The following is a 25,277-nucleotide window of genomic DNA, read 5'->3' as shown; positions in this document are numbered from 1 at the left end:
AAAAAAAAAAATTTTCTTCTGTCAAGAAATGCAATTATTTACAATTTTCAATGATTTAAAAAAACCATTTTTACAATTAAAAAAAATAATAAATAAAACTACGCCATTTTTTTTTTCGTAAAAAAGTAAAAAAAAATCAATTTTCAAAAATTAATCAAATTTAAAAAAATTCTAAATTAATTAATTAATTTGAGATTACAATATTCAGATAACGAATATCTCATTAAATATTGAAGTTATGACAAAATTGATAAGGACCATTTTTGTAGAGCGTCAAATTTCCTACAAAAAGATTTTTTATCATTTTTACCGTATCTTTAATATTTACCGAAATATTCAAAGTAAAAGTATAAAAATACATTAAATTTACGAGAAGGCGATTTTGTAAAAAAATAAGGTCGATAAAACAGGAAGTCAATTTAACTATCGTCGGTAGAAGTACTGGATACTTGAGTACTAGCACCGCTGGAGAATGAGCTTCGGCAGGTGTCGACAGTAAGCGCCGTCTCGGAAACGTGAACAAACTGAACTTTACTGCCGCAGTCTTTGCCCAACTTGCCCCGGGCGTAGAAATTCCAGAACCCGCTTAACTTGCCCCCTTTGTCCGTCAGCCCGTCGACCCCCCAACTGGAACTGTGCCTCCGCCTCAGCACCTTTTTGGCCATCAGACTCCGATTGTTTTTGTACGCAAGTTCCCTCCTGAAGCAAAACAGTTTCCTGAGTTCCCTCTTTACCCTCCTCGATCGGTAACCGAACAACATGGGCGAGACTATCGTCCCCATAACGAAGCACCCGATACCCAACAAGTCCATCTGATGGTACAACAGATTCACTGTCAAGTTTTTTATAACCACGATCGAGAAAAATGGCGTCCAGCAGACGAAACCCATGACGATAACCAACGCGCTGATACGCGCAGCACGCGTTTCTTCCCGATATTTGAATAATGAACCGTTACTTATACGGTGACGCAGAGAATTTATGTAATTTGCAGTCGTACGAGTACCATAACGAGAATTTGAGTTCAACTTTGGCGGAATCAGTCCGCCATTTTGGTTTGAATCTTGTCCGTGTAAAATACCGTCTGGTGTGTCATGGCCGCCATCTTGTTGACTGGTCTGTAAGTCATCTTCGATAAATTTCCCATTATTTATGCTGCCATATTCATTACCATATTGATTCAAACAGTGGCCATTTTGTTTGACATGTAAGACATGTCCGCCATCTTGATTATCGATTTGTAAGTCATCGATAAATTGTCCATCATTTCTGTTGCCACATTGATTTGAACAATGGCCATATTGTTTGCCATGTAAGACATGTCCGCCATTTTGATGACCGATTTGTAAGTCGTTTATATCACATCCGCCATTTTGTTTACAGATCTGTAGATCATTTTCTATAAAATTGTCATTGTGCAGGGAGCCATATTGACTGCAGTCGCCATCTTGTTCGTCACTACCTTCAGTACCACAACCAATATACTGCCACCTGTCGCCATTATTCTCACCCATATGGCTGCTATATAATTTACCCGTTTGCCCATGGTCAATACATGGCGTCTTTTCACCATATGTCTTACTAACATGGCTACCATGCACCCAACCTTTATTTTCTGGCCCAATTTGTTCCAAGCAATCATCCTCACTTCCATTTTCTTTAATATGGCCACCATATGGCAGACAATCATCACTTCCATATTCACCACGTTTTTCCTGGTGACACTCAGCACCACATCCTTGCTCACAATCATTCTTTAAATGGCCGCCTAGTGGCCTACGGCCGCCATTTTCTTTCCAGTCGCCATCTTGTTGATCGTCATCCCCACTACTACCCCCATTTATTTTATCATAGCAACCATACGGTCGGGGTTCTCGCTCCTCTCTGCTACATCGACCGCCATCTTGTTGACAATCGATCACACAGTACTCAATAATATCTTTGGTATTATCATTAAATTGCATTGTAATATCATTATTATGAGATCCAACGGTAAAAATAACAGGTATCAGTTCTTCTTTAACTTCTTCTACGTTATTACTATTATTATTAAAATTAATATCTTCTTCAATAATTGGTGAGGGTGACAAATGTCTTTGTAATTGACTAGTTATCTCAATACTCTCGTCAATTGATGAGAGACTAGATATATTTTTAATTCTATTAATATCATTATCATGACGTAATGGCAAATAATCATCGTCGGTAAGGTAGTTTGTGACGGTAAGTATTGGCCGTGAGCCGGTACGTCGGGTCCGTTCAGAATTATTGTGTGCTGCAGTATATATACAAATATATATCCATATTATTGTTATAAATGGTACTAAATAAATAATAATAATATATATTGTTGTATAAATTAAATTATAAATAATAAATGAGGAGGGTGAGGAAGACGATTGAGGTGGGGACGATAAAGAAGAAGGGGAATCGACGGTCGGTAAAGCAGATTTATTGGCAGTCGGTAAGTCAGGCTGACAACTTAACCAGATACTTTGTTGGTGATTGTTTTGGTCGGGGGTGTAAGTGGCGTTGTTGTTGGTGTTGAAAATGGCGAGAAGAGATATGGTGGCGGAGAAAAGCCAGACTAATATTATTAATACGGTGCACTTGAGGTTATCGATTCGTGTGCGATAACGGAGAGGATCGATAACGGCGAGGTATTGGTCGATTGCGATTAGAAGGACTGAGAAGATTGAAGATGTCGTTACTAAAGCTGTGGCGCCCTCTGCTAGGGTACAGTGGATGGATGATGGCGCTCCTCGGTCGGTTATCAACAGCGGGTGGAGTAGACCGATTGTCAGTAAGTTGGAAGCACTTAGATTCATCACAAATCTGGAAAAATAAGTTTTTTTTAATCGATTGAGTTTAGGTTCGATATATGGTTGTGGGTTCGATGTATCGAATTGGTAGGTTCAATACATAAAATTTGAGAATTGAATAAAGTAAGTTTTCTACATTTTCTGCATGAAAATTTTTTAGATCGAGATATCGAATTTTTGGGTTAGATATATCGATTTAGTGGATTCGATGTATCGAATTAATGGACTCGATATATAAAATTTGAAGATTAGATGTGAATTTTTTTAATTTTATGGATCGACTCATTTTTAAATCGATATCTCGAATTTTTGGGATCGATATATAGATTTTGTGGATTCGATATATCGAATTTATGGACTCGATATATGAAATTTGAGAATTAGATATCGTGAATTTTTTTAATTTTATGGATAGACTTATTTTTAAATCGATATCTCGAATTTTTGAGATCGATATATAGATTTTGTGGATTCGATATATCGATTTATGGACTCGATATATGAAATTTGAGAATTAGATATCGTGAATTTTTTTAATTTTATGGATAGACTTATTTTTAAATCAATATCTCGAATTTTTGGGATCGATATATCGATATTGTGGATTCGATATATCGAATTTATGGACTCGATATATGAGATTCGAGAATTATATATCGTGAATTTTTTTAATTTTATGTATCGATTTATTTTTAAATCGATATCTCGAATTTTTGGGATCGATATCTCGAATTTTTGGGATCGATACATCAAATTAATAGATTCGATATATTACATTTAAGAATATGACCAAGTGAATTTTTTATATTTTATCTTCAAATTTTTTCAAAATCGATGTCTCAAATTTTTAGGTTCGATATATTGAATGATAAAGTTCGATGTATCGACTATTAGATACTTTTTTCTACTTTGTATTGATAACCCGATTAAAGATTTCTCTTTTCGATATATCGAAGTATTATAATTCGATATATTGCTACATCTTAAATTTGATGTATCAATACCACAAAGTTCATTCGTACCCGTGCTAATAAATATATCGAACGACAAAATTTCGATATCTCGAAACTTCATTCGATATATCGCAATAATTCAATTCAATTTATCTATATATCCGATCCTATTGGTAAAACGATTACAACTCGATCTATATCGAAGAAAAAATTTCGAGGTATCGATACAAAAATTCGATATATCGAATTTTGAAAAAAAATTTTTTTTTTTAAATTATTCAAATTACAAATTTATAACTATTATTCTTGGCGACTGTTGTGATTCTAGCCTCAATGTCCAACGTCATCCAGTGACCTTTTGTAATGCGATATAAATACAAATTATTTTATAACATTTAATGCGCACCGGAATATTTTCATATATTTTTAAACTTTCTTCGCGAATTTTTGTTTTAATAACACACATATATATATATATATATATATATATATATATATATATATTGTGATGTTATTTTTCGTATGGGGGTCAAATCAAAGTGAACGTCACAAACACCAACTAATTTTACAGTATTTACGAGCATGGTAATTCAAGACTTAGAATTTAGCTTACAGGTATTAACGATTTTGATACAAATTTTTGATTTAAGTTATAGTTTAAGAATTAAATATGGAGTAACGTTTAGCTACAGTTATGGGTTTTGTTAAGAAAAATTATAGTAAAGATTTAGAATCAGAATTATGAAAATTGAATATGGAATATTGTTTGAGATAAAGTTTGAGTTTCAGTTTACAGTTTTGGAATTTTGAGTATGTGGAGGTCAGTGTTTTCGTGGAGCGGGACTTGAATTAGTCACCCGGTATCATGTGATAATGGAACCTAGTTCTATCCTTATGAGACTTCTTGGTAGATTGCAGAGGTCTAGCTGAAATGCTAGCACTCCAGTATATAAGGAATCTGATGGATGCAGATTGGGATCAGTTTTTGAGTTTTGGTTTGTCAGGCCTCAACAGTAATTTTGTGAGCGTTGCTGTTGTGGAAGCCGTTTGGTCATTTTTAATTGTTTTTGTCTGACAGGCCTCAGAGGACAAGTCATGACCACTTGTACTGCTGAGGAAGTCATAGGTCACTTAGTTTTAAGTTTTACGATCCCAGCTGAAGTCTGTTCCAGGAGAGCAACTACCAAGGATATCCATACTCAAAGTCAGGTTAAGTGAGTACGTTTGGTGAGGTATAAGCCTCCAGTTACCGATATAGTAGAGTTTGGAAATTTATTTATGGATTTAGAATATAGAGGTCAGTTATTGATATTGATAAGATTTAGTTTGAGGTTTTGGATTGGGGTGATTGAGAAAAGTGAAGTCGAAGGGAGACCTTCGAAGAGGACGGACGTGAGCATTCAGCTCTGGTCGCTCGAAGCGAGCAGACGTGTCCGGAAATGGCGTTACAGTTCATGGCATTAAGGAAAGCTACAGATTAAGATTATTGTTACAGAAGTATTCTTTAAAATAGTGTAAGACGTTACTCGATATTTTATTCATCAGTAATCAGGTGTGAAATAATTATTATAATTATTAATAATTAATTGGGTTCGAGTCAGAGTCTTGAGATATGATGCTACTGTTTTAATTGAAGAAAATATTTAAGAACTGAGAGAATTATGAGAATATTGTTACAGTTTAGAATCATGTTCACGATTTATTGTTAATAAGGTAAATGTCCCAATACCGGAACGACGAAGGGTATATGACTGATTTTTATCTTTGTAAAAATATTCAAATAAATTTTAAACCAAAATAATTTATTACATCATAGAATAGACATTTACCAATTCAAATATAATCAAATTAGTTCATTTTTCTTAAATTTAATATAAAAAAAAAATTTTTTTCTATGACACCCAAAAGACCCAATACCGGAACGCTGAAATAGCCTTGTCCCAATACGGGAATTCGGTTGTCCTAATATCGGAACAGTAAATAAAATAAGTTATTTTTTGCATATATTCATGGTGAAAATATTAATAATTATTAAATAATATTAATGTAAAACGAGTATGAATGTAGCAGACATCAGAGAACTTTAAAATTATAAATAAATAAGAAAAATAATTAAAAAAATAATATTTACAAAAAAAGCACTATTAATTTCAAAATTTTTTGAATTTGCATTTCTTTTAATTTAATATTATTAATTATTTACTCGATTTATTAATAATTTTAAATTTGTCTGATGTCTGCTATATCACACCCATAATGTAAAATGTATTTAAAATTTAAAAATGATTGAATATTCAATGAAAATAAATATTTTGAACTAAAGAATAGAAACAAAATAAATCATTTGAGGTTATACTAGAAAAATAATTTAAAAAAAACTAAAAACAAAAATTTATTTTTTATGATTTAAATTAGAGTTTATCTATATTTGATGTATTTTTTATAACAATCATACATACTGCATTAAATATTAGGGCTCCAGTACTAATTAATATTGTACTTGATATAGCCAATCAATAAAACTCACCGTTAATGTCTATCGATAACATTAATATGATTGGCTGTTCCGGTTCTGGCCACGGGTTCATTTTGGTGTACCAATAGACGAACAGTAAAATTAATATAATAATACTATTTTTTTCATATTTTTAATATGTTTTCTTGAATTTCGTGTCATTCAAGATGCATATACAAAAAAAAAATTATTGAAAAGTAATTCTATGCATTTTCTATAAGCTTAAGATCATTGACTGATTTCTTAGCAAAACCATCAAGAGACATGAAAAAGTCATGAATCCGAGACTATTGCTCTAATTAACATTTTTTTTTTCATATTTCAAATATTTTCTAAAATCTATTTTATATTTTATTTTTGAACTGAAAGATTAAGGTTTCAAATAAAGAAAGTTTTATTTAGTTTCATCGCGTACGAGTTGAAATATAATATAATGATTATCAAATCGTTCCGGTATTGGGTCTTGTTCCGGTATTGGGACATTTATCTTATTATTTTATAAAATAATTATAAGAAATATGTCTAATTATTAAACCAATTGTCGTCTAATTGACGTCAATATTAGACCCATGTACGTTAGTTTTACTAGTTTAATAAAGAGAATGTTCTAGAATATCAGTTTTTATAATTTATTGTTCTAAGTTACTGAATATTAGTTAATTGTTAATTAGCTCTAGTAATTAATTTATTTATTAGTAATGTATCGATACACATCCTTTAGATGTCAATTTACCTTTTTATTAAGATTAACTTCATTATTATTATTAAATTCAGTATTTTGTTATAAAAAAGAATTATTTGTACGAAGCTACAGTATTTTGTTAATTATTAAATAAAGATTTGAGATTATTTGTTGTTTAATAAAAATTGCAAATTCACTAATAATCTACATGAATTTTGAATGATGTAACCCGGACCACTCTCGCTCTCCATAAACCTACACACTGAGCGACACCATGAAATACCGTAACTCTGTTTTTAGTTTTCCAGTCTCTGTTTTTGTTTTTGCTTATAAGTTCTGAGCATTTTTGTTTTAGTTTTAGTTATAGTTTTTTTTTTATTTAGTTGCGTGGTTTTGGTGATAATTCCACAGATTAAAAATTTATCTAATTCTTAAGATTTACTGGTTTGGTGATTCCAGTGATAAAAATTAACTGGCGCCCTGTTAGTATTGAGACTGGAGGCTAAAGATAGAGAACGAATTTTGTAGCGCAAAAATCTTGGCGTATTAAAGTATGCTTGGATAGATTTTGTGTTATAAAATATATATATATATATATATATATATATATATATATATATATATATATATATATATATATATATATATATATATATCCTGTTTAAAAATTCCCTTTTATCTAATTCTGATAGAAATTATTTTCGCACTCATTCTACTATATATATATATACATATATATATATATAAAAAAAATTTAGGTTGATTCACGGACTCTTTCTATAAAGAAATTGTGTTTACAAATATTTTTTGTGGCACAGCCTAACGGTCATCAAGGACAAATATTTTGTATTGGACTATTTATCAATTTTAGAAATTAAATTACGCTCTAAAAATATATGTATATATAAACTCCTCTTGAGTATAAGTGTATATCAAATGATAAATATTGTAACATATATGTAGTTCAATATATGTCGAACATATATAACGATTTATAAAATTTTAACGTCATATAATATAATGCGTTTTATATATTTTTTAATACAGGATTATTTATTAATATTAGTTAGGCCTGTAACTTGTGGTCTATTGATTTTAGGATAAAAGTTAAAGAGACTAAAATTGTGGCAAATTTAATTTACTATCAATTTGGTTCTTGTGAAAATTACAGTAGGATCAATTGGTAGAAAGTTATGAGCGATTTAAGAAGTATATATTGATTTTACTTTTGGAAAAAGTTCAAAAATTGGGCGAGAGTATATATGAATACATATGGGACTGTAAATCTTGAACTATTGAGTCTAGGGTAATTTTTATAAGGAACAAAATTGTCGGAAATTTAATTTACTACAAGATTGCATCACTCAAAATTACTCTAAAATGAATCACTTATAAGTTATGAGTTATTTAATAAATAATTATCATTATTAATCTAAAAAAATTTTTGAGAATATATATACATTTATATATAGCCATAACTCATAAACTATTGAGTTTAGAGCTTAAAGTATAATAACAAAAGTTGTAGGAAATTGAATTTCCTACAAATTTATTCCTTATAAAATTTAACATAGGACCAATAGTTAAGTAGCTATAAGCGTTTGAATGAGTATATATACAGCCCGTATTTTTGGAAAAGTCCAAAAGTCAGTTTTTGACAATTCAATGGCTATAATTCAAAAACTATCAATTCTATCATATATTTTTTCATAAACTTTAAGTTTACAAAATTTACTTTTCAAAAACTCTAAACTTTTCATAATTATGTCCAATACTCACTAAGTAAACACTTAATGAAATAAATTTAATTCCAAAATTTTTTGAGAATCTATATACATCTATAAAGAGCCATAACTCATAAACTATTGAGTTTAGGGCTTAAAGTATTAGGACAAAAGTTGTAGGGAATAAAATTTACTACAAATTCATATTTTATAAAAATTACCATAGGATCAATAGTTTAGAAGTTACAAGCACTTTAATAAGTATATATAGATCCGCATTTTTGGAGAAGTCATATATGGTACATATATATATATATATATATATATATATATATATATATATATATATATATATATATATATATATTAGGGTCGCCAAAAAAAACCGACTATTTTTTTTTTCGAGTTTCTTATGAAAATTTGTTGACTTACGATGTTTTAAGAAGCCTCTCCAAAAATCGACGATCAAAAATTTTCAAGAGATCGCTCACGAATTTTGAAAATATCAAAAATTATTGAATTTCGGATTTTTACCTTCGAAATTTTTTCTTTGGGGCAGTAATAGTTTATATTTAAAAAATCATGTCTATGCTGAAAATTTTAGCGCGAAATTTGAATATTTAAACGGCGCTCAAAAATTTTGAATATTAACTGATAATATGTGACTAATACTTTGAATTAGTTTTTGTATTTTTTTATAACTTAATTATTGTCATTTCACTAAAATATAACTTTTGCATAACCAAAAATATACAGGACAGTCTTAAACAATAAAATTTGCTAAGTTTTGAATAAGCGAAAAAACCGAAAATTTGAATTAAAAAATAAAAAAGTATGTGAATAACTTATTATTTATATTTCTCTGTTATATTTTCATTGATTGTGATGCAAATTGATGGTGAAAAAATCGAGAAGCTTTATTATCAATATTTAAGGGTTGCTCGAAAACGTTCAAAAGACAGCACTCGGAAACATTCAAAATTATTGAGCGGGCTTTAAATATTTAAATTTCGCGCTAAAATTTTCAGCATCGTCATGATTTCACAAATATAAACTATTGCCGCCAAGAAAGAAAAAAATTTGAAATAAAAAATTCAAATTTCAATCATTTTGATATTTTAAAAATTCACGAGCGACCTCTTGAAAATTTTTCATCCTGATTTTTCAGGCTTCTTAAAACATCGACCAGCAAATTTTCATAAGAGACTCCAAAAAAAAATAGTCGTTTTTTTTTAGCCACCCTAATATACATATTCAATATTTGTTGCACAAAAAAAAATTGAATTACTACTAAACTTTTTTCTTCATCCAAAATATGAATCATCGGTTTTTCCTATTAGGTAATAAGTAATATCCAATGAAATTAATTAACAAATTAATTTATTCACCAACTAATTATGTACTTTTTTTTTATCAGATACACTTCACGTGATAGTTCTTTTCCTCACCAGAATGATGATATTGATATTGATGGTCACCGGAAGTCACAATGAACTTTCGAGTCAGAATATATATCCATATATTAATATATATATTCACTAATTCTGTTTATATTTTTATCGTTAATTCAATTTTTCAGCTCATGGTGATAATGCTTTTTTTCTTTTAATTCGATAAGGAGACAAAAGAAAAAATTAACAAACCTGTTTGATATTGTACGTAAACCAGGACGTTTTACAAACGCTAATAATAATGTTGCATTTAATAAAACTGATATTAATAATAATAAGCTCCATATTATTGCTCCGATGATTAATGAATTTGATGGATTGTTTAAATTTTCCAGACATCCCAAATCCTCCATCGAATTTCTATTAATTTTCTCCGTCGATCCTCCATCCATTCATGAATTATAGTAACGATCTGTAATAATTTTAAAAAATAATAATTAGTAATTTATTAATTAGGATGCGGGTTTTGATGAAACTGAGGAGAAAAATTGCAAGAATTGAGGTTAAGGATGATCGTTGGTATTTTTTATTTTTTTATGGAGGTTGAAGAGGTATTGTATGGGGTGAGGAGACAGGGGAGATGAGTAATGAGCTGAGATTTTTTTTTTGGACTAATATGGGAACTTTAATGATGGAGGAGAATAGGATTTTTGAAGGATATTATGGTAATTATTGGAGATGAGATAATTAGATAATGAGGGAGGTCATTGGGAGGAAATTTAAAGAGGTATGGGATTGGTGATGGGGTGAAATGGGCTGAGGGTGATAGGAGGGGAGATATGGGGTTTTCAGGAGGAATGGGAAATAGGAAAATTTAAGAACGCGGCTGCTTTCGAGGCGGGATTTTAATTCCGTTTTGTGAGACTGAAATTCTAGACAAATTTATTTTATGGCGATAGATTTTAATTATGGGGTATTTTAATTAGGACGTGAGATAATTTATTTGTGGATGGAAAATTGTCTGAAGGAAAAATCATTTTTGGAATTTTAGATTTTGGGAGGGGGAACTGATAATTTGAGTGTGGGAGGTCACTGGAAACGAAATTTAATTATCTACAACTTTGGTCCTGAGAAAAAATATTTTAGAATCGATAGTTTTCGAGCGACGTCCGGCCCAAGTTTCAAAAATATTTTTAGTTTAAAGAATTGCAAAATTGTTATGGCTGAAGTTTGCCAAGGGATTAAGGGATTTTTCAAAGGACCACAGCCGGGAGAATTTGCGTGGGTGTATGCAATGTATGGTCACGTGATGGTCAAATAATTTATAAATTAAAAATGATCCATAAGTGAAATTTCGGGGGAAAATAGTTTGTTTTTAAATTTCATTGGCTATATATCAGTAAATATATGAGATAAGTATATGATTATTGTACTCGTTGGAAAGGTTATTTAATAATCTACAAGTTTGGTCTCAATAAAAAATAGTGTGGGATCGATAGTTTCTTCGCTATCACCGCTGGAAGTCTTTCAATAAAATCACATTTCTTATGATAAAAAACGTAAAATTTTTTTGTGCCGCTGTAACTCCAAAACTATTTATCGTACGTAAATTATCACTATCACCAAAGTTGTAGAGTATTCAATCACCTTTCCAATGACCACATATATCATATACTTATCTCATATATTTTCGTAGATAATTCCACTACATCATAACCAAAACCTCTATCAGTAAAATAAAATGCATTCTTTCGAATAACAGACTCGGTATTAAATTTCGGAGATAATTGGCCACCAGAGGGCTCATTGCAACTAAAATTAAATTTTTCCATGGGTTCTCATAAAAACAACCTACTCAATAGCTACGAACCAAAACCTCATATATTTTTAATGAACAATTTAAAATAAATTCCCAAACTATTGAACCCGCTGTAATTTCTCACCAGTCAATTCCACGCTAATTTTCCCTCAATTAAAAATCATACCCCATTAAATTACCTTCCTAGTTTTCCTTAAGTGTCGACTTATTTTCGAATAATTGTTAATTATCTTGTCTTAAAAATCTTTATTTCAAAATTGTTTAAAAATACGGAAGTGTTAAAATAATTATCATCCATAATATATATATATATATATATATATATATATATATATATATATATATATATATATTTATATATATATAATTATAAAGTAATTGCTCATAAATTTTATCATTCCTCAACTTTCTCTTATTAATTAATCACAGAAATCTGAGCACAAAAAAAAAAAAACAATAAGGAACTAAACAATTAAATTTTATTTTTTCTTTCTTCCATTAATTTTTATTATCCAAACATTTTGTCACACATGATATATTACCACAATAATTTTTTTTTATTTCCCAGTAAAAAAAAAAAAAAAAAAAAAAAAAAAAAAAAAAAAACATTCTATTTTTAATATTCTATCTGTCATTACTTTAAATCACTGATAGCTCGTCAAATATCAGTCGCTCATAAAAAATTACTGATACCATTTTTAAAGATCATTAAATTATCTAAAAATTTTGACTCTTTGTTATTTGTCATAAGTTCGATATTTTACGAGATATCTGATCATGAAAATTTGAATCGTTAAAAGAAAATAAAATTTTCGCTTGTTATATATTTTGTCATGTTTTATTTATCACAATAATAATATTGTGATGTATATTATTAATAACAATATTTATGAACATATATATAGTCTGTATATGTATAAATTATAATAAAAAAGGGGCGTAAATTACAGCAGCACGTGGACTATTTAGTTGTTATTATTTTTTCCTCATCACTTTTCACTTTATACATATTTATATATATATATATATGAAGACATAATTTATGAGATAAATTTTACGCTCTTGAAATAACGCAGCAGTAAATGTATTTTACGTAAATTTATTTATTTATATGAATTTTATTTTTAATTTTTTGCTGTAATTTTTGTATAAAAAAAAGAGTAGTATATATATTATATAAAAGTGTGTGTATATATATTAAATGACGAGTGAGAGACGTGTGGGTATAAATATATCAATTTATATGAGGATATATAAATTAATTTTATTTTTGGAGGTGATAAAATTGAGTGGGGGAATTTTGGCGGCGGTTAGAAATAACTGGAGTTTAGTTAGATGAGTGAAATGGCAATAATATGAATGGGATGGGTTGTTTTTATACAGGTAATTTAATGGGGTATGATTTTTAATTGAGGGAAAATTAGCGTGGAATTGACTGGTGAGAAGTTACAGCGGGTTCAATAGTTTGAGAATTTATTTTAAATTGTTCATTAAAAATATATGAGGTTTTGTTTCGTAGCTATTGAGTAGGTTGTTTTTATGAGAACCCATGGGAAAATTTAATTTTAGTTGCAATGAGCCCTCTGGTGGCCGATTATCTCCGAAATTTAATACCGAGTCTGTTATTCGAAAGAATGCATTTTATTTTACTGATAGAGGTTTTGGTTATGATGTAGTGGAATTTTCTAGGAAAATATATGAGATAAGTATATGATATATGTGGTCATTGGAAAGGTGATTGAATACTCTACAACTTTGGTCATCATGATAATTTACGTACAATAAATAGTTTTGGAGTTACAGCGGCACAAAAAAATTTTACGTTTTTTATCATAAGAAATGTGATTTTATTGAAAGACTTCCAGCGGCGATAGCGAAGAAACTATCAATCCCACACTATTTTTTATTGAGATCAAACTTGTAGATTATTATATAACCTTTCCAACGAGCACAATAATCATATACTTATCTCATATATTTACTGATATATAGCCAATGAAAGTTAAAAACAAACTATTTTCCCCCGAAATTTCACTTATGGATCATTTTTAATTTATAAATTATTTGACCATCACGTGACCATACATTGCATACACCCACGCAAATTCTCCCGGCTGTGGTCCTTTGAAAAATCCCTTAATCCCTTGGCAAACTTCAGCCATAACAATTTTGCAATTCTTTAAACTAAAAATATTTTTGAAACTTGGACCGGACGTCGCTCGAAAACTATCGATTCTAAAATATTTTTTCTCAGGACCAAAGTTGTAGATAATTAAATTTCCTTTCCAGTGACCTCCCACACTCAAATTATCAGTTCCCCCTCCCAAAATCTAAAATTCCAAAAATTATTTTTCCTTCTGGCAATTTTCCATCCACAAATAAATTATCTCACGTCCTAATTAAAATACCCCATAATTAATATCTAGCCATAAAATAAACTTGTCTAGAATTTCAGTCTCACAAAACGGAATTAAAATCCCGCCTCGAAAGCAGCCGCGTTCTTAAATTTTCCTATTTTTCCCATTCCTCCTCAAAACCCCATATCTCCCCTCCTATCACCCTCAGCCCATTTCACCCCATCACCAATCTCATACCTTTTTAAATTTGCTTTCCAATGACCTCCCACATTATCTTATCACTCCAATAATCAACAATCTTTATCAAAAATATGTAAAAACCCACATAAACTTCTTAATTTTTACTTGCATTATTATCCACGTAATGTCTCTGTCGCAATAATTAAACTCGTAATTTCTTTTTTAAACTAAAATAAATAATCTATAATATAATACAAACTCCCAGACTTACTCATTATAATACATTATGCAATTAAATTTGCATCACCGACTTTTTAGTTTGAAACTTTTTTATTTTTAGCCTCTATTTGCTTTTTTTATTTCTTTTTTTATCATTTCATTTTTATTTACTCATTTAATTTATTACGAAAAAAAAAATATTTACTCAAGTAGTACATCAGTTCATGTATATGTCTATATATAAATATACATATATATATATATATATATATATATATTTATATATACATAAATATTGAAAATTAATAACAATTTTATTTCTTTTTTAGGTTAGATTCAATTTATTTATTAAATTCTATTTAGAGATTTATAAATTTCTTGTCGTATTTAATAGATTAAATAAATCAATATGTCAATATGGTAATATATATGTAGATATAAATATGTATTATTAATAATAATAATAATAATTTCAAGTGCGTATTAAGTCTATAAAAAAAAAATGATCGAAAATAATGTTTATATTTAAGCTAAGGTAATAGACCGGGTATCCGATTAAGATCCAATGGGTGATTAAAAATAAATGAGTAATCTGTGGTCAGTAGGTGACTACCCGAGTGTTGATAGCAAATTTATAAAATATGTGAATTTAATTGTTTAGAATCTTACTAATTAACTCGAATATTTTATTTATTTTAATTATCATTGAAGTTTGATAAGACGAATCGGGTAATTAATCCCCAGACTTATTGATTTCGATAATTTTATAATCATGGGGTTCCAAAAAAAAATCAACGGTGAAATTTTTTTTATTAGTCGTCTGATATATTTTATTTATAAAATATATAAACTGCGATTAAGACACGACAAAAGTCATTTAATTCTGAGGGTTCACCCAAGGGCTGATGTCTTTAATTGACGCTCGGAAATTAACTGTCTGATCTACAAATATTTATTTATTTTTATCTCACTAATTTTATAAAATCGCAGCGACATCTTTTCTCGGTTAATTTATATATATATTAATAATTATTTATAAAACGTCTCGACATTGAACTGGCGATCGCGTAAAAGATCTGAAACTATCAAAAGGCACAAATTTAACTCGAGACCTTTTCGCTGATACCAAATTTCATTTTTTTTATTTTTATTATCGCAGAGACATCCCATAGACTTTATTTTTTTTATTCTCTCTTAATAATATAGACAATAGCTATATATATGTAAATATATATAAATATATATTGAGTGGGATTGATATATAATTAAGTGGGAGAATAATTAAAATATAAATTTATTTAAAGAAAATAAATACGAGCGTCTTTTTTTCCCGCGTAATTTAAATTTATTTCGAATGATATCGATAATTTTATTTGTCTGGACACTTGGCAAAAAAGAGTTTGACCAATGAAAAGACACAAATTTAAGTCACCTTTACAACGATACCAAATTTAATAACATCTAGTTTTATCATAATGATACCCATGGAATTAAATTTTTCTTATTTTCTTAATAATATAAATATATATATACAAATTAACTTACCAATTGAAAATAATCATTGTCGCGTTTGCGACCGCGATCTAGAAAAAAAAAAACAAAATTACAATTATATATATATATATATGTATAATTTAATTTCCGGGTTCTCAGGAAATGATTGCGGTACAAAATAAATTAAATAAACTTTTTTGTTTGTCAATATAAACTAGAGACCTTGGAGCGTAATTTGGTCGATGATTAAAAACTTTAAAAATCATATATATATATATATATCCAACGATATATTTATTATTTATAAAAGGAATTTTAATTTTACAGGCCTAGCTCATTAAAAAATTCGGTTTCCCATTTATATAACACAGGAAATATATAAATTTATTCGATCTACTAATCTGTTATCGAGTTAATAATTTTTAAGAATTAAAAAAAAAATTACCTGTGTTATTTAAATGGGAAATTGAATTTTGGAATGGGCTATAGAATGTATGAAATTGACATGAAATTTTTATTTGTGTTGAACTATGATTTTTTCCTCATGCACTTAAAAAAAATGTTGCTCCGAAATTACGCATCCTAATATATGTATAGCCAATTTAATTATTGAATAACAATAAATTGACAATGACAAGGAAATAAATAAATGTCACTGAACGATAAGATATGAATAAGATTGTTAATTACTTAATAATTACGTAAAGTGAAAAATAGTTATATAGATAAGTATATATTGTAATACGAAAATATATTTCTTTTAATATGCATCGAAATTCATTTATATAATTTTTGATTTTATTAATTAATTTTGTCAACTGATTAATTTATATATATATATATATATATATATATATATATATATGTATATATATATGGTTTTTTTTAACTAATAAATTATATATTTTGTTTAAAGAGTTGGGTAACTATAAATATTCGATTTCGAATTACTTTAAAAATTCAAACTATTCGGAAAATTTCCAATATTCGAATTATTCGAAAATTTTATTTGTTAGCTAGTTTTCGAATTATTCGAATTAATATTTAATTTTCTAATAATTCTGACTATTCGAACTATTCGAAAAATTTCGAATAGTTTGTAATCTGAACTATTCGACGATTTCTCAATATTCGAAGCTGTCAGGAAATTCGTCTTATTCGAAAAATTTACAATATTCGAATTATTCGAAAATTTTATTTGTTAGCTAGTTTTCGAATTATTTGAATTAATATTTAATTTTCTAATAATTCTGACTATTCGAACTATTCGAAAAATTTCGAATAGTTTGTAATCTGAACTATTCGACGATTTCTCAATATTCGAAGCTGTCAGGAAATTCGTCTTATTCGAAAAATTTACAATAATCGAATTATTCGAAAATTTTATTTGTTAGTTAGATTTCGAAAAATTTCGAATAGTTTGTAATTTGAATTATTCGACGATTTCTCAATATTCGAAGCTCTCAGGAAATTCGAATTATTAGAAAAATTTACAATATTCGAATTATTCGAAAATTTCATTTGTTGGTTAGTTTTTGAATTATTCGAATGAATATTTAATTTTCTAATAATTCTGACTATTCGAACTATTCGAAAAATTTCGAATAGTTTGTAATTTGAACTATTCGACGATTTCTCAATATTCGAAGCTCTCAGGAAATTCGAATTCTTAGAAAAATTTACAATATTCGAAATATTCGAAAATTTCATTTGTTAGTTAGTTTTCGAATTATTCGAATGAACATTTAATTTTCTAATAATTCTGACTATTCGAACTATTCGAAAAATTTCGAATAGTTTGTAATTTGAACTATTCGACGATTTCTCAATATTCGAAGCTGTCAGGAAATTCGTCTTATTCGAAAAATTTCTAATATTCGAATTATTCGAAAATTTTACTAATTAATTGGTTTTTGAGTTATTCGAAAAATTCGAATTATTCCGTAATTTTTAATGATTTCGAATATTCGAACTATTGGAAAAATTTCGAATAGTTTGTGAATTGAAATATTCGACGATTTCTCAATATTTGAACTTCTCAGAAAATCCAAACTATTCGAAAAACTCAAAATATTTTTCATATTCGAAAACTTTCAATTAATTAGTTATTCGAAAAATTTAAACTACTTCTTTGTATTCGAGATATTCGAATTATTCGACAAACCTGAACTATTTTATTATTCGACTGATCCAAACTATTCAATAATTTAAAAAACTTGTTAACACTTCGAACTATTCAAAAAAATTAAAACTATTCCTTCATATTCGAATTACTTTAAAAATTACAAATATTCGAACTATTCGAAGCCTCAAAATATTCAAATAATTTTTTAAAAAATCGAATTAATCAAAAAAATTTTAATTATTTTTCGAGAGATCGAATAATTTACTAGATTCGATATTCGATATATTCGAACCAAATCTTCAAGTTCCAATCGAATACTTTCAAAATTCACAAATAATTCGAATTTTTTCGAATAATTGAAATTTTTTCTTTTAACAAATTAAAAATTTTTCTGAATCGAATATAAAAATTTTTATTATCGAATACTATTCGAACTTCACTTTTCACTTTTATTTTCAATCCATTTACGAAAAAAAAAAATTATCGCGAACGATCGAAATTTAATGCGCTGCATATTTTTGATGAATGATTCATTAACATATGACACACACACACACATATATACATATATATATATATATATATATATATATATATATATATATATATATATATATATATATATATATATATATATATATATTATTAAAAATCAGACGTAAAAGTCTCGATATTTTTATAATGGAAAATTTTCTGCTAATTCCGTATATATGGATAAAAAAATTCCCGAAATTTAATTGGTGGGTTTTTTAGCGGCTATAAAAAAGACATTGACTATTTAAAATGACTAATTGCTCAAAATATAATCATTGTCATATATTTAGAAGATTTAAAATAAATTATGCTATAGACTTATGTATAAATAAATATTAAAGTTTTTTTTTTTCTTCCAGTTTGCGTAATTGCGCCGAGTCATACGATCTTGATAACTAATCGATATATTTTTCTTATCATATTAATGAAATATCGATTGTTCGATCATGTAAAAAAAAATAAATAATATTAATTTTTTAAAGAATTCAATGGTCGGAAATAAAGAGGTTATGTAAGGTTAGATCTGATTAACTCTTAACGCCTACATAAAGTGACTTGTGACTCCAGGCTTAAAAAAAGTAAAATTAGAGGTTTTATACTTTTCAAATAAATTTGCCAAAAAACCCCTTAAAGATTGCTCAAAAGGCCCCTTAAAAAATAAGGGCTTATGTGTAATATAAATGTCAGCCCATTTGGCCCCCAAGGGCCCATTTCCCCCACTCCCCCCTACTAGGGTTAGAGAGGGGGAAGCCTTAAAATTTTGAATTCCTCGAATAATTTTGGGGCAAAAAGGGTCCCCGAAATTTAACGGGCCCGTTTTGCCCTCAGGGGCCCATTTGCCCCACTCTTTCTTAATATAAGTGGGAGAAGGGGAATGGGCCCCTGAAAATTTTTAATGCCTCGAATAATCTTCGGGCAAAAAAGGTCCCCAAAATTTAAGGGGCCCGTTTTGCCCTCAAGTGCCCATTTGTCCGACTCTTCCGCAATAGGGGTGGGGGAGGGAGAATGGGCCCCTGAAAATTTTTAATGCCTCGAATAATTTTGGGGCAAAAAGGGTCCCCAAAATTTAAGGGGCCCGTTTTCCCTCGGGGGCCCATTTGTCCCATTCTTCCCTAATATAAGTGGGGGAGGGGGAATGGGCCCCTTACAATTTCGAATGCCTCGAATAATTTTGGGGCGAAAATGGTCCCAAAAATTTAAGGGGCCCATTTTGCCCCCCCCTCCCTCGTTCCCTATTTCATTAGCCATTGAATTCCCTCTCTAAGTTTATTAAGCAAAAAATAATTAAAATTAAAAATCAACGACTGTGTCACGTATTTTATAAACTTAAATTATTTTTCTTACTATTGCATGCTCAATGGATCTACGAAATTATCTATTTTCATATAATTTACAAAATTGTCAACACAAATTTCTGGAAACTGCAATCTCGAGTATAAATATTTAAATACACGGAAATATTTTATTTGAATCACAATAAAATTTACAAGATTATTAAATTTCGAGGTTAGATTTCATTTTGTCATTGGCTTGTCGCCATTTTCATATGTTATTATATATTTTATTTAATTTAACGCTTATTTACATTTACTTATTTTTATGCCCGCAATTTATTAATTTAAACAAGGTCAAATAAATTTTCAAAATTTTAATTTTTATTAATTCCCTGATTTCGGGGTCACGAGACCCGGTAACTTTGACAGGCGAATAATTATCTAACAATTAAAGATAGCGAAAAATTTGTAAGGACCTTTTTTGTAGCCCTTTAAATTTCCTATAAAAAAGGTCTCATAGGTTTTTTCCGTAACTTCAATATTTTAAGAGATTCTTGAGTTCTAAGTTAAAGAAGTAGATTTTTAAAACTTTTATTGGTTTTTAATTACTATCAATTATAATTAATTATAAAAATTAGTTTTACATTATAATAATTTTTGTTACCGACCTAGAACTCCTAATGTAGAAATTTTATTAAGGTGAATAAAAATTTTTTGCACCGAGAAATTAATTTTTCTTGAGGTGCAGAAAAATTCAGGATTAGATTTTTTCGTTATTCGGAAAATTAATGTGGAAAAAAAAAAATAATAATAATAATAATGATTGTTATGTAAATTTATACTCTTGTGACTATGAGTATTGACAGAATAATGATAATAATAATAATCAGTGTACACAAGAAAAATTATCACTGCTCTAATTAAAATAAATACTTAGCAGCTATTGGTAGTGTATTTTGATTTTTTTTATTTGAAATTGAAGTTCTTAGAAAATTTAATGGAAAAATACAACATAGAAATGAGTACATGTAAAAGAGGATATTAACAAATTTATCAATGTAATTATGATTATTATCGTAAATTCATAGAAGATTATAAATAACTTAATGGATGTACGTGACTTTTTTTAAAAAAAGTGGTGATAATTCGGTAATTATTGGAGATAATTAGATAACATGGGAGGTTGTTGGAATGGAAATTTGAAGAGCTACGAGATTGGTAATGGGGTAAAATGGGCTGGGGGTGATAGGAAGGAAGATATGGGGTTTTGAGGTGGAATGGGAAATTGGACAATTTAAGAACGCGGCTGCTTTCGAGGCGGGATTTTAATTCCGTTTTGTGAGACTGAAATTCTAGACAAATTTATTTTATGGTTAGATATTAATTATGGGGTATTTTAATTAGGACGTGAGATAATTTATTTGTGGAAGGAAAATTGCCTGAAGGAAAAATCATTTTTGGAATTTTAGATTTTGGGAGGGGGAACTGATAATTTGAGTGTGGGAGGTCACTGGAAACGAAATTTAATTATCTACAACTTTGGTCCTGAGAAAGAATATTTTAGAATCGATAGTTTTCGAGCGACGTCCGGTCCAAGTTTCAAAAATATTTTTAGTTTAAAGAATTGCAAAATTGTTATGGCTGAAGTTTGCCAAGGGATTAAGGGATTTTTCAAAGGACCACAGCCGGGAAAATTTGCGTGGGTGTATGCAATGTATGGTCACGTGATGGTCAAATAATTTATAAATTAAAAATGATCCATAAGTTATATTTCGGGGGAAAATAGTTTGTTTTTAACTTTCATTGGCTATATATCAGTAAATATATGAGATAAGTATATGATTATTGTGCTCGTTGGAAAGGTTATTTAATAATCTACAAGTTTGGTCTCAATAAAAAATAGTGTGGGATTGATAGTTTCTTCGCTATCGCCGCTGGAAGTCTTTCAATAAAATCACATTTCTTATGATAAAAAACGTAAAATTTTTTTGTGCCGCTGTAACTCCAAAACTATTTATCGTACGTAAATTATCATGATGACCAAAGTTGTAGAGTATTCAATCACCTTTCCAATGACCACATATATCATATACTTATCTCATATATTTTCGTAGATAATTCCACTACATCGAAACCAAAACCTCAATCATTAAAATAAAATGCATTCTTTCGAATAACAGACTCGGTATTAAATTTCGGAGATAATTGGCCACCAGAGGGCTCATTGCAACTAAAATTAAATTTTTCCATGGGTTCTCATAAAAACAACCTACTCAATAGCTACGAACCAAAACCTCATATATTTTTAATGAACAATTTAAAATAAATTCCCAAACTATTGAACCCGCTGTAACTTCTCACCAGTCAATCCCACGCTAATTTTCCCTCAATTAAAAATCATATCCCATTAAATTATCTTATAAATCAGCATCAGTGACGCATATTTATGTCTTATGTTTATTAACTTATCACTATACAGTCAAAGTGTAAGTTAATAATCATAACTGCTTTAATTAATTGTCACTGCGATTAGTGATAACTGACTAATCGATCATTCAATTCTGCGTCCTTGAAAAATTCCAATAATAATAACACTAATATAGTAAATATATATATATATATATATATATATATATATATATATGTATACATGTCAGCGTCGATAATTATGCTGAATAAAAAAAATTATGAATAAAAAATCAAATCGAACTTTGAACCTCCAATCGAAATTGGTAAGTTTGACGTAATATATGACGCGTATATACTCCTATACTTATATTTATATATGGATATACATTTCTTCAACATGTATATTTATATATATATATCTACCGGTAACGCAAGAAAATTTCCCGAAAACTCGTCTTTGGCAACTAAAAATAAAAAATTATTAAATTAATGAGTCGAAAAAAAAACCGTCGCGCTCATGGGCGAGTGTCTTGTTGGCATTTTAGCTTCTCAACTTCTTGAACAATATATCCTACACTATTTTTCATAGTTACCAATCTTGTAGCTGGTTAAATTTACTTTCTATTGACCTCCGGAAATGCCCATTTCATAGGAATATTTCACACGAAAATTGAAATCGAATATAAATTGCTTAACTCCAAGTAAGCGCAATGACCTTTTCATAGCGTTCTTTGAGTATCGCCGAAAATATATGAGATAAGTATATGATATATGTGGTCATTGGAAAGGTGATTGAATACTCTACAACTTTGGTCATCATGATAATTTACGTACGATAAATAGTTTTGGAGTTACAGCGGCACAAAAAAATTTTACGTTTTTTATCATAAGAAATGTGATTTTATCGAAAGACTTCCAGCGGCGATAGCGAAGAAACTATCAATCCCACACTATTTTTTATTGAGACCAAATTTGTAGATTATTAAATAACCTTTCCAACGAGCACAATAATCATATACTTATCTCATATATTTACTGATATATAGCCAATGAAAGTTAAAAACAAACTATTTTCCCCCGAAATTTCACTTATGGATCATTTTTAATTTATAAATTATTTGACCATCACGTGACCATACATTGCGTACACCCACGCAAATTCTCCCGGCTGTGGTCCTTTGAAAAATCCCTTAATCCCTTGGCAACCTTCAGCCATAACAATTTTGCAATTCTTTAAACTAAAAATATTTTTGAAACTTGGACCGGACGTCGCTCGAAAACTATCGATTCTAAAATATTTTTTCTCAGGACCAAAGTTGTAGATAATTAAATTTCGTTTCCAGTGACCTCCCACACTCAAATTATCAGTTCCCCCTCCCAAAATCTAAAATTCCAAAAATGATTTTTCCTTCAGACAATTTTCTATCCACAAATAAATTATCTCACGTCCTAATTAAAATACCCCATAATTAATATCTAGCCATAAAATGAATTTGTCTAGAATTTCAGTCTCACAAAACGGAATTAAAATCCCGCCTCGAAAGCAGCCGCGTTCTTAAATTTTCCTATTTCCCATTCCACCTCAAAACCCCATATCTCCCTTCCTATCACCGCCAGCCCATTTCACCCCATTACCAATCTCATACCTCTTTAAATTTCCTTTCCAATGACCCCCCTAACTATCTAATTATCTTCAATATTTTCTAAAATATACAATGTTTTTCTTACCCTCTACTATTATTATTATTATTATTATTATTATGTATTAAACGTAAAATAAATTTTATTTTATTTATATTTATATAATAAATTTATTTTTTTTCTCCAACTAGGTTATTAAAGATTCAGTACAGGTATAATTCATATATTTATATATATGTATATATACTATTAAGACATTATTATTACAATCTAAATCCTCTAATACGGGGCCAGGTCATCTCTCTATCTATTTTTATCACTCCTCAATAAAATCCATATATATATATATATATATATATATATATATATATATATATATATATACATATATATATATATATATATATTCATATTTCGAAGTTCTTCAAACCAATAACATTAAATAAATAAAAAAATTTTTTTTTTTTTACTTAATAAAAAATTTAATCAATAAATTAATAATTAGTTTTATTCCATTATAATTATCATAATGATTATGTTAACACCCTACTATAAACAAATTGATAATAATAATATCAAAATGGAAAAATTTAAAAAAAATTTTTTTTTTCATTACTAATCATATAAATATATATTTATATACATATATACATAACTTACCTCATAAAAAAAATCCTTTGTCCAAAAATATCATAAGGGAGTAAAATTCAAAAAAATCACATAAATTTAAAAATATATAAAAATATTTTTATACATATATATGAGAATTATTTATAATTATTTAACTTGAGCTGCCTAGACACAAGTAAACTGCAGCAAAATATATAATTAATTAAAACAAAAATTTTTTTATTTATAATTTATAAAATAATAATAAATACTGGCGCACAAACCGATCGCCGAAGCGTTTGTGGGCAAACTGACTACTGACTACTGACAGTATTTTATAACTCAGATTCTACTTGCTCGAAGTTACTTTTACTTTACTATACTTTTATTCACTGCACTGTACTGTATTTTGTCGGCATTAAACTTCTGTCTGTAACGTCTATAGCTATAAGTTATAATAATAATAGTAATTATTATAATAATAATACTGTGAGAAATTAAAATTCGCTTCTGCGCAGACTAACGGAAG

At 28.5% G+C, this 25,277-nt stretch overlaps 1 protein-coding gene across 2 annotated transcripts; it reads right to left on the bottom strand.

Annotated features, from left to right (window-relative positions):
* Positions 1 to 37: 37 nt before the first annotated feature.
* On the bottom strand, positions 38 to 25,082 carry LOC103580789 (7 transmembrane receptor (rhodopsin family) domain-containing protein). Of its 2 annotated transcripts, XM_008562676.3 has the most exons (4): positions 24,800 to 25,082; positions 16,208 to 16,245; positions 10,340 to 10,559; positions 38 to 2,835 (listed from the first exon to the last, which is right to left on the bottom strand). In XM_008562676.3, exons 3-4 carry the CDS (start codon positions 10,537 to 10,539, stop codon positions 420 to 422), a joined length of 2,616 nt encoding a protein of 871 aa, XP_008560898.1. In that variant the 5' UTR covers positions 10,540 to 10,559; positions 16,208 to 16,245; positions 24,800 to 25,082; the 3' UTR covers positions 38 to 419. The 2 variants fall into 2 exon arrangements, with proteins under 2 accessions (XP_008560898.1, XP_053597954.1); XM_053741979.1 differs by lacking the exon at positions 16,208 to 16,245.
* Between the last annotated feature and the right edge of the window lie 195 nt (positions 25,083 to 25,277).

The sequence above is a fragment of the Microplitis demolitor genome, chromosome 9 (genome assembly GCF_026212275.2).
Source record: "Microplitis demolitor isolate Queensland-Clemson2020A chromosome 9, iyMicDemo2.1a, whole genome shotgun sequence".
NCBI classification, from domain to species: domain Eukaryota; kingdom Metazoa; phylum Arthropoda; class Insecta; order Hymenoptera; family Braconidae; genus Microplitis; species Microplitis demolitor.
This window is presented reverse-complemented; position numbering and strand designations above follow the sequence as displayed.